This window comes from Macrobrachium rosenbergii, chromosome 1 (genome assembly GCF_040412425.1).
Source record: "Macrobrachium rosenbergii isolate ZJJX-2024 chromosome 1, ASM4041242v1, whole genome shotgun sequence".
Classification (NCBI taxonomy): Eukaryota; Metazoa; Arthropoda; class Malacostraca; order Decapoda; family Palaemonidae; genus Macrobrachium; species Macrobrachium rosenbergii.
This window is the reverse complement of record NC_089741.1, coordinates 27,201,492-27,213,991: the sequence shown is the minus strand read 5'-3', so window position 1 is coordinate 27,213,991 and position 12,500 is coordinate 27,201,492. Positions and strand designations below refer to the sequence as shown.

The following is a 12,500-nucleotide window of genomic DNA, read 5'->3' as shown; positions in this document are numbered from 1 at the left end:
ATATACACATATATATATATATATATATATATATATATATATATATATATATATATATATATATATATATATATATATGTACACATATATATATAATAAAACCGTGCCCACGTCAAAAAAAAAAAAAAAACTTGTAAAAGGATAACAAGTGAACTCGATCAAATGATTAAATTCCAAACATGGGACCAAAACTTCTCTCAAACCCAAAACGAATGTCAACCCGGGAACCGACAAGTGACGCCACCTACTCCCTCGAATGTCATTGCTCGCACCTGTCACCGATAAACAGGAGACACCTGGAGGCGCGGCCAATCGTTAATCACTTTCAGGAGGACAATTTGGATGAAATATAAAACAAGTCAAAAATGCGCCGAAGACAAAGATGTGAATTCAGGCTGGAGGCCAAGCGCTGGGACCTACGAGGTCATTCAGCGCTGAAGCTGAAACTGAGAGAGCTAAAATGGTCTGAAGTGTGTAACAGGAGGAAGACCTCGCAGTTGCACTGTGAGTCAATTGTTAGGAGAGGGTGGAAAGGAAGATGGAAGAAAGAGAATATGAAAGGAGGTACAGTAAAAGGAATGAGAGGGGTTGCAGATAGGGGCCGAGGGGACGCTGCAAAGATCCTTAAGTAATGCCTACAGTGCGCCGCATGAGGTGCACTCACGGCACTACCCCTTTACGGGCCTTCCTAACAATATAAAAGACATTATTTCCGGACTTGTAGTCCTACTTTGAAGTCCTTAAAAATATATATATATATAACTATAAATTTTCCCATCATCCAATATTAGGTCACGCTTAATACCTTAACAATTATTAGAACAAGTCATTCCAGTCGTTACCTACCGATTCTGGGATATCATTATCATCATCATCATCATCATCATCAAATCCATCCTTCCATCACCTATCGATTCTGGGATGATACCATCATCATCATCAAGTCACTCCAGTTATCACCTATTGATTCTAGGATATCATTATCATCATCATCATCATCATCATTAAGTCACTCCAGTCATCACCTACTGATCCTGGGATATCATTATCATCATTATCATCATCATCAAGTCACTCCAGTCATCACCTACCGACTCTGGGATATCATTATCATCAAATCCCTGCAGTTATCACCTATCGATTCTGGGATATCATTATCATCATCATCATTAAATCCCTCCAGTCATCACCTACCGATTCTGGGATACCGTCATCATCATCATCATCATCAAATCCCTCCAATCATCACCAACCGATCCGGGGATATCATTATCATCATCATCAAATCCCTACATTCATCACCTACCGACTCTGGGATATCGTTATCATCAAGTCCCTGCAGTTATCACCTACCGATTCTGGGATATCTTCTTCATCATCATCATCATCGTCCTCATCATTTAAATGGATATCATCCGGATATCTCGGCAAGTGAAGAATCGTCGGGGTATCGCCGACAAATACTTTCGAACTGGAAGAGGGGAATTGTATCCATAGCACGACGACGAGAGAAAAGGGGAAACGGGAAAACATAGTGAGGGCAAAATGAAAGAGGGGAACATCAGGGAAGGGTGTGGAGAGAGAGAGAGAGAGAGAGAGAGAGAGAGAGAGAGAGAGAGAGAGAGAGAGAGAGAGAGAGGTTTCGAAAATACACAGCTAGCTATACGCACGAATGTCCAAAAGAACTGTCGTACACACACTCATACATATATATACGAGTATATATATACAGAGAGAGAGAGAGAGAGAGAGAGAGAGAGAGAGAGAGAGAGAGAGAGAGAGAGAGAGAATAATCTAAACATACCCAACCATACATAAAAATGCATGAAGTACAAACCGAATATATAAAAAAAAATGTCACAAGACACTTGACGCAAAACTAAAAATAATTTTAATTACCGAAATAAACCATCGTCTCAGCAGAAAAATATTTCCTCCTCCCACCCATTACAAAATGACAGACTGTATGACAGAACCCATGACAAGTGACAAACCCAGGGATTTTAAAGACCTCTCCCTGTAGCATTAAGTCAAAACACAAGGGGAATTACAAGCATGTCAAAAACGAGATACCTCACTTCAGCGTTATATATAACTGCATCCTCGGAGCGCACGAATAACTGACAAAAAAAGAAAAGAAAAAAAAAGAAATAGAAGCTTTTACATCAACACGATCTAACGCCGGCGGGAATGCCCTTGTAAGTCCCATACGTCGCGGGGGCAAATAATGGCGTAAGCTATGGGATAAAGGAAGCAATTAATATTTCGACTGCCTCTAGCAGCCAGCTTTTCAGAGATATTAATTGTGTCCCTCGGAAAAATAAATAAAATAAATAAATGACAACAAAGACAAAGGGGGTTGGAGGTGGGGGTGGGGGGTTTGGAGGTGGGGCGGGCGGGTTTGGAGGTGGGGGGAGAGTTCATACACTCGCAATGAATAAACTTGTTATGACGAGGGACATAAAAAAAAGAGAGGCCCATTGATTCTATTATTTTGTTATGCTTTTATTTTTGTTCGATGCGCTGCCCTGGACAATCTCCCTCCAAACGTCATATGCTGCTTTCTATACGCACAGACAGACACAGACACAGACACACAAACTAACACAAAACAGACGAACATTCATCTAACAAAACCGTCACAAAATAGGATGAGTTCGCTTACGCAACTAACAATTGAAAAGTGACCCGGCAAAAGGAATTCAAAGTAATTCGAGCTCTATTTCAGCGAGGGAAAAATAATTGCCAGTAGCGGGGAACACAGTTCAACAATGAAATTATAATTGTTCCAGAGAGAGAGAGAGAGAGAGAGAGAGAGAGAGAGAGAGAGAGAGAGAGAGAGAGATACTTTTATAGGTACACTGCAAAATAAATGTACCTCAAACATTCACTGATGACAAAACACACACACACACACAGAGAGAGAGAGAGAGAGAGAGAGAGAGAGAGAGAGAGAGAGAGATACTTTTATAGATACACAGCAAAATAAAGGTACCTCAAACATTCACTGATGAGAGAGAGAGAGAGAGAGAGAGAGAGAGAGAGAGAGAGAGAGAGAGAGAGAGAGAGAATCTGAAGATACGCATCATTAACCGATGAGAGACGAAGAAAGAGAAAGAAATTCACTGAATATAGTGATTAACATATCCAACAATTAAGGGGGAGAGAGAGAGAGAGAGAGAGAGAGAGAGAGAGAGAGAGAGAGAGAGAGAGAGAGAGAGAGAATTATCCCCCAAAAAATCACACTTGAGAGTCAACGTGAAAAACAAATATTCCCCAGGGCACCGTGGCCGAGAACAATTATACACATGATAATTTACCTTTTATTTACATCCATTTCTCAAGGCTCGGTAAAATCACGCCCATCTCCAGCAATAATTAAGGAATAATCACCCGGTAAGTGACACTTGAAACTCTTGTTTGGACTTCAAATCGCACTAAAGGACATAACACACGTAGCATAATTAAAGGGTTAAGGAATAAATATACGCAAAATATTTTAATTGCTCCGTGAAGGAAATGTTACAATATTTGCAACATAATGCTTTAAGACAACATTTATAATAAAGGGGTTAAGAAAACTCGCCAAAACTCCCTAAAATATCCTACCGCTACAAGCCTTTCTAAAACAACTTCCGCATCAAAACAAGCTTAATAATAACCTTCTAAAACACCATAAGGGCAAAGCCAGTTGAAACACATTGGCGCCAAAACCGGGCGCGATTCTTTCGCGCCAAAAATCGGCCGGAAGCCTTTCGCGCCAAAACTCGCCATTCCCTTTTACCCCTGAGAGACCGTCTTGAACTGAACACAGAATTTTGGCCAGAGGCCAAGCACTGTGCCCTATGAGGTCATTCAGCGCTGAAACGGAAATTGACAGTAAAAGGAATGAAAGGTGTAACAGGAGGAAAACCTCGCAGTTGCACTATGAATCAGTTATTAGGAGAGGGTGGGAAGTAAGATGGAACAAAGAGAATATGCAAAAAGGGATTGCAACTAGGGGCCCGGGGGCACGCTGCAAAGAACCTTAAGGAATGCCTGCAGTGCACCGCATGAGATGCACTGACGGCACTACGCCCCTACGGGGGAGAGACCTTCTTATTATTCTTCTTCTTACCTGGGGATGGTGAGGACGATTCGGATGTCTGTGGCATCTTTGAGGGTGAGATGGAGGTTCCAATAGCCGTAAGGTGCCAGTTTAAAGCTGGCCTCTTCTCCAATCTGAAGGGCCGAGAAGGAGGAGCCATCTGGAGGAGTCACTTGATGAGGCCGTCTCACCGAGATGCTTCCTGCAGGAGACGCAAAGGATTGAAGGATGCATTCCAAGAACCAGGTTCAGATGATTCCTGATTTGAATTAGGCAAATTAATCTTACGTGTCTTTTTTTCTTTTTTCTAAGTTTTGTAGTGAAATTTAAGTGAGCCATTTCGAATTATAATAGATAGATGTTAAAATTCTCTTTACAATTTGACTTAGTTTGAGTATGAAAGTGAAATTCTTACGTCAAAATATATATCAGAATCGTGAATCATCATGACATTTCGCAAAGATGAATAAATATATTCCATTTGAGACAAACCATTCAGCAGTGACACCGCAAGAGAGAGAGAGAGAGTAAAATGATTATTACAAATATTCTATTAGTACCACACACCCTTTGGAAACCAGGCAAACACCCACACAGATAAAAATTTTCCACTTCCTTTGTATCAAGAGTTATAATGTGACCTATGTACGGAAAAAGGTTAAAGAAAATCTTTCCTTCCCGCAAACACACATAAACAAATACCCAGAATATCATTAAAAAAACACACACACATATATATGGGTCATTTTCCAGAAGTGACAGCTCAAAAAATGTTTTTTTTTGAGTTATTGATACCAGCAGATAGTCCGTTCTTTGTTCCACATTGTGGTAAAAACGTCTTATTCGTATCTGTAATACTAACTACAGAGTGTTTTAAACTTTAAATTGCTTCTCCTGAAAAATAGCAGTTTTGGAGTTAAGTCACTCTTCTTGAAATGAGATATATATATATGTATATATATATATATATATATATATATATATATATATATATATATATATATATATATATATTAATCGTTAATGATGACACGCACTCACGCAAGCATACAGTACATACAAGAGGCACACCCGTCTCGCACACTGTGTGCTGTGCTATAAATGCACGCAGAGAGGATTTCAGCAAATGTTTACACGCTCCTTTACTAAAGTACTTCAGAGCATACATTCACTGTACACGAGAGCTCAAATTATATTAGTTCGTCCTTCAGTGAAAATAAAGTATGGTTTTTTTACACGCTGACCATAAATATGGAACCTGATATTTGGGCTTCATTTTACTGTTTTACTTTTGAATGTTTACCGACAAGAACTTTTACCTGTCAGTCGTTAAACTCTGACCAGCAAACACAGGAATTAATCATAGGCTTGGAGTTTCAGTCTCTCTCTCTCTCTCTCTCTCTCTCTCTCTCTCTCTTAATCTGAGGATTATAATCTTCTTACGTGACTCATAATATTAAAACAAAATGAGTTTTCGCTTCATCTGAATATATATAGTAAAATCTAACCACAACAGTGCATTACATCACAACTACAATAATTACATTACACACGCAAGCAAACAACAACAGCAACCACCAGAGTCAACACACGTATACATTAAAGAACTCGTTAATGGCAAAAAGAGACAGAGTAGCAAACATGTGCACGGATTATGGAACACAGAAGACAACAAAAAAGACCGAGAATATCATGCAAGCGGAGTGAAAAGCATCACCAAGCAGTGAAACGAGCAAATGCAAAACATCGGCGAAGTATTATAATTCCAAAGGGAATTGACCTTTGTCGTGGTCGAGCATAATCGCACCCGCCGAAGCAAGCGGTTCTTGGAACATTTATACAAGTCCAGGTATTCCTGGAAATACGCAGCTGGCACGAGATTCCCGTTCCAATTATGAATGAGGCCGCCCATGGCGAACGGACCGTTTGCTTCCGGCGTCTCCGGGTGACTAAACTCGACGGCGGACGAGGCACCTATTCTAAAAGACGCATGCAATAGGTCAGGGAGGATGTCAAAAATGGAAGAAGAAGAATCAGACGAAGAAGCTACGAAGCTTGATCTAAGGGTTCCTTACACTGGGGCCGGATGGTTCCCTCGTTGGTTGGTGTCTACAATCTGATGTTAAACAGACAACTGTATTAATTCACAAGGAAACGCAACAAGCGATATTCTAAAGGCCACACACACACACACACACACACACACACACACACACACGCGCACACGCACGCACCTCTGGCAGCAGGGTCGTTAGTTGTGGGTTCACTTACTTTGTCAAGTTCTTTCGACACAGTTGTGTGAGAATCTGTTGCGGGACATTTTTGCAAGGCAGTGACAGTTCTCGGGTTAAATCACTTCCGGCGAAAATAAAAGCTGCGGGACTAATATGTTAATCACTCACATGAAATTAAGACTTCACAGAAGCAAGCTGATGCACTCTCGGACTGATTATTTGATGTTAAACAGGTGTACATTAATACATTATCTTCCTAACGCCTGTTTCACTACAAGGAATTTATGGACCGGTATGATGTAAAGATATGATGTAGTTGTGTAGAGTGTGTTCTATATTACCCCCATGCAATGGTGTTCCGGTGTGTAATGAGGAACTAATATTTTGAGAACTAATAATATTACCAATCCCGTAATGAAAATATCCATTGCAGCATTGAATAGGGATAGCTGATAAGAAGGTGTCTATAAATCAAAATTGAGTTTCTAGTGTTGCGAAATTGCTTTTCTTTTCTTTTGAGGTAATTTCAAATGAAAGTAAGGTTAAGAACATTATAGTGTATATATATATATATATATATATATATATATATATATATATATATATATATATATATATATATATATATATATATATATATATATGTGTGTGTGTGTGTGTGTGTGTGTGTGATGTGTGTATGTATGTGTGTGTGTATGTAGTTAGGTGGGTGTGGGGAAGTATGCACTTGTTTTGAAATAGTATATATGTTACCAATACACTACTTAGCTACGACAGACATCTATCCCTTGAAATTTCCTGCTAACAATTAAATAACTTTATAAAGAATATGTATAACCTCATTTTTAGAAAAAAAAAAAAACTTTGTGCTTATAAAATATTGTATGAGAACATGACCCCCTAACTGACATTATGTTTGCTTTCCTTCCGCTAAATGTATGTGCTCTATCCTTACTTTTACTTTTTGTTTTACTTTACTTTCTTTTGTGAAAGTATTTAAGCTTTCTAAACATTGGGCCAACTTTTCCAAGCGTTCATTTACCCTCCTTTCTTTCACTTTATGAAAGCATTAAAACGCGTTCATATTTAATTTCCCTTTTTCAAGTGTACTTTCTCTACCCTTACTTTCTCTTTACAAAAGTATAACGCCTTCATATTTAATTAAACTTTCCCTTACTTTCCCTGTACAAAGGTACTATAACCATTTTATAGCTTGCGTAAGCTTTCTAGTTCTCTATCCTTACTTTCTCTTTCCAAATGCATTAAAACCCTTTCATAAATAATTCAACTTTCCCAAGTACACATTCTCGATCCTTACTTTCTCTTTACAAAAGTATTAAAACCATTTCATAATTTGCGCAAGCTTCCCCAAGAATAATTCTCTATTCTTCTTACTCTCTCTGCAAAGTAATATAAATATTTTATAATTTGCGCAAGCTTTCATTAAATATACATTCTTAACTTTATACATACTCTATTTTCATTTCCACTCAGTAAAAGCATTCAACCCCATTTACATTTTCTACCAACTTTAATACTTTTGTACCAACTGTTCCTAAGTGGATCCTCCCTTTACTTCTCCCCACTTGACAAAAAATTGCATTCTTTATTTTATATACTCTCTATTTTCATTTCCACTCAATAAAAGCCCTCAACCCCATCTATATTTCCTACCAACTCTAATACTTTTGTATCAACTTTTCCTAAGTGGATCCTCCCTTTAGTTACTCTCCACTTGATAAAAAGTTGCATTCTTTATTTTACACATTATTTTCATTTATACTTCAACAAAAGTATTAAACCCCCATTTATATTTTCTACCAATTCTAAAACCTTTGTACCAACTTTTCATAAGTGGATGCTCCCTTTAGTTACTCCCCACTTGATAAAAAGTTGCACTCTTTATTTTATATACTGTATTCTATATTTTCACTTCCACTTCATAAAAGTATTAAACCTCATTTATATTTTCTACAAACTTTAATAGATTTGTATCAACTTTTCCTAAGTGGATCCTCCCAATAATTACTCCCCACTTGACAAAAACTTGCATTCTTTATTTTATACATTCTTCATTTTCATTTATACTTCACAAAAGTATTAAACCCCCATTTGTATTTTATACCAATTCTAATACTTTTGTACCAACTTCTCCTAAGTGGATGGTCCCTTTAGTTACTCCCCACTTGACAAAAAGAAGTTGCCTGCATTCGAGCTCGCTCTTGTTAAGGTGGCTTCATGAGTGTTAACTTCCGGAATAAAGTTATTCTGGCAAAGTTTTCTTTTTGGAGTTTCTAGCGAATGATATACTGCTCCCCAAAGGTTGCTTGAAAAGGTCAGACTCGAGAAGTATATGAAAGTTTTTTCCTCTATAGTTAAGGCAAATGTCATATTTGATGTCCGGAGCTAAATGTGTTGTAAATTGATAAGACCCTTGAGAGTGATTGCAATGTGTTTTGAGAGCGTTGTGTGTGTGTGTATATATATATATATATATATATATATATATATATATATATACATATATATATATATATGTATGTATATATTCTTATTACTTCACAAAATACTACATGTATACCATTAAACAGTCTCACATACTGTTGTGAAAATGTCCAGATTTTAAAAATACCTCAATATTATACTTTTAATCACTTAATCTCATATATATATATATATATATATATATATATATATATATATATATATATATATATATATATATATATATATATATATATATATATATATATATATATATATATATATATACATACATGTGTGTATAGATTTACATGTACACATAATATATATATATATATATATATATATATATATATATATATATATATATATATATATATATATATATATATAATAATGTCCCTTTTATATCTAGCTGAACTACCTGACCACTCCCAACTCGGCACCACCATCAAAACCGTTTTCATAAACTCAGGTCTTTGCATCAAAACTAACACGGCAACCCTGCCCCCTCCCCTCACCCTCTCCCTTCTAAATACCTAAATCGCGAGGGATGTCCATCTCCCTCCAGCGCAATCCAACTCGGGACATTTCATTTCATGCATAATTGCGAATCGGAGAAAACAAACACCGTGGAACAAGCCCCTTAGTTTCTCAAAACCGAAACGCCTTTTCGTTAAAAGCTGATTCCGCCGAAACTCAAACGACTCTGAGCCGTAACGACCGTATGGGAGCTCATTTGTTATGTTTAACCCTCGTCCAAATTTCAGGAGGGCATGCATAACGCATTGCCGCGCGAACGTTATCCGGCGTTTTCATAAGCTGAAGAATTTAAACTCTACGGTCATGGAATGAAAGTTTCATTACTGTGGTCTCGGGGCTTCTTCATTACGCATTCATCAGCGCATTAGGGTTCTTCCTTGTCTTTGCGTGAGGTCCTTCATTTATTCAGAAGTCTCTACACTTCTGCGTTATTCTCCTCCTCCTCCTCCTACTCCTCTCGTCTTTTTTCACTTTTTTAAACAATGATTTTTTGCTGGCATTAATGAATTGCTTTTTATATTTATTCAAAGTTGTAATCTGCTTATGTTTCCAATTTGCGGTTATTTGGCTTCTTTTAATTGAAGGTGCTAGTATTAATTTTTAGTAAATATGTACAATGAAAATTCAAAATTTAAAATAAGATGTGAAAATAATAAAAATAAACGCCCGGGTGATACAGTATTTTTCTGTATCAAAAATGTTAGCTGACAGAATCCAAATTTCAAAATGAAACAAAATCGCAAAAGAGTCGTTTTCACTCATGACGTGAAGGCCGATGGAACTGGCAACCTTGTTATAATAACTGACAAAAAAAAGAAGAGGAATAGAATGGGAGAACAGAAGCGAGAATAAAATTCTTGGGATATACAGGGCCACAATTAATTTTTCAATTTATTACTACAAGTTTGACCTGCGCATATATGCACATCAAACGGTATATTATTCTAAATATAATAAAATAATTATTAATGATAAAAAACAACAACAAAGGTGGTTTCCATGACAAGAAGAAGTTAATTTTTCAGCGATGTCGAAAAAAGGATGTTTTCTCAAACGGTCATGAAGACCCGTCAGCCCGTTCTTGAGCAACCCAAATTCACGCAGAAGGGAAAAATCTAAAACCATTACCGAATTCTAACTTCAATAGGAAGCAATAAATAAATTTAAAGAAAATGACGCCGTACCCAACATAATCGTCCTAGCCAATACATGTTGGTCTGAATAAATGAACGTACTAGATTTAAAAGCCACATCAATCCGGAAGTTTGTCTAACTCTGCACCGTCCATCAAAGTCTTTACTCCCAATATTATTCAAAATTACAAAGCTTGAGCCTTCGAATGGGCGGCATTACCCTGTCAACCTCTGAGTAATTTACCCATTACAATAAAATAACAAGTCCTTCGGGGGCGTTACAAAGGATAAGTAATATCGGTTACAAGGTTCCTTTGACGGATAATTGATCGTTAGTGACGGGTTGCTTTTCAAAGGAACAAGAAAAATTGCGATAAAACACGCCATTGCGAAACAAAAACAAAAATAGAAAAGGAAGAGTATGATGATGTTGAAAATATCCCATTAAGAGTCCTCGTCCATTATTATTATTATTATTATTATTATTATTATTATTATTATTATTATTATTATTATTATTGTTGTTATTATTATTATTATTCACACTTCTTTGTAGAGCAAACTAACTTGCTTTACAATCAGAGATGCAAAAATTGCCATATGCGCAAAAAGAGAGAGAGAGAGAGAGAGAGAGAGAGAGAGAGAGAGAGAGAGAGAGAGAGAGAGAGAGAGAGAGAGGTTAATGTAAAATGCATTTCAATAACTTTCGAAGCCTTTGTTGTTCAAGGCTTGACCGAGAGAGAGAGAGAGAGAGAGAGAGAGAGAGAGAGAGAGAGAGAGAGAGAGAGAGAGAGAGTTCAGTACTGCTCGCAATCTTTGTTGTTGAAAGGTATGCCCTTATGACGCGCGCGCGCGTGTGTTTGTGCGTGTGTGTGTAAGAGAGAGAGAGAGAGAGAGAGAGAGAGAGAGAGAGAGAGAGAGAGAGAGAGAGAGAGAGTTCGAAATCTTGGTTGTTAAAAGGTACGCCCTCATGACGTGTGCATGTGTGTGTGTGTGTGTGTGTGTTTGAGAGAGAGAGAGAGAGAGAGAGAGAGAGAGAGAGAGAGAGAGAGAGAGAGAGAGAGAGTTCGCAATCTGTTGTTGTTGAAAGGTATGCCCTCATGACGTGCGTGTGTGTGTCTGCGTGTTAGAGAGAGAGAGAGAGAGAGAGAGAGAGAGAGAGAGAGAGAGAGAGAGAGAGAGAGAGCCATAGAATCCACTCGATAACTGTGCTAGTCCTTGCCACAAAGTTTGCTTATGATACATTCATACAATGGCACCGAAATAAATGCTAAGCCCCTCGTATCCTCTAATATTAAAATACTTTTCCGTGCCATTCGCTTGTTCAGTGTCCCTCCCGGAACGAATAAATCGCAGTAATTGCCAAGTTTATTTTCCGAGAAACAAAATGGCCGCTGTCCGGCCATTTTTAATGCCCTGGAAAGAGTAAATGTCTCTTGGCGCAGGCCAGTAATGGCGACCAATCTATCGTGCTTAATGTTACATAAACTGTTGAAGAGCGAGAGGCTGGCAAATGGCCAGGAATAATAATAATAATAATAATAATAATAATAATAATAATAATAATAATAATAATAATAATAATAATAATAATAATACTTTTGTTACGACGGCAAGGCAAAATACAGGAAAGGGAAATGGTTAGAAATAATAATAATAATAATAATAATAATAATAATAATAATAATAATAATAATAATAATAATAATACAAGAAAAAACAATAATGATAATAATTCTGTATGCAGACAATGAAAATTATGGGAAGGTGACAATGGCGAGAAATAATAATAATAATAATAATAATAATAATAATAATAATAATAATAAAAGTTACACCAATAATAATCTTTTTACGTAGTCTATGAAAACTACAGGAAAGGGAGATGGCGAGAAATAATAATAATAATAATAATAATAATAATAATAATAATAATAATAATAATAATAATAATAATAATAATAATAATAATAGCGACCTTTTGGGCAGACGCGATAAAACACCACAGAGCCAAAGAGG

General features: G+C 36.9%; 1 protein-coding gene across 1 annotated transcript in view; it reads right to left on the bottom strand.

Annotated features, from left to right (window-relative positions):
• The window catches only part of LOC136845057 (teneurin-m-like), a 98,400-nt gene that overhangs the window by 77,675 nt on the left and 8,225 nt on the right, over positions 1–12,500 (bottom strand). The window contains 1 exon segment of the mRNA XM_067114900.1: positions 4,118–4,289. Coding sequence (XP_066971001.1) covers positions 4,118–4,289 — 172 coding nt within the window.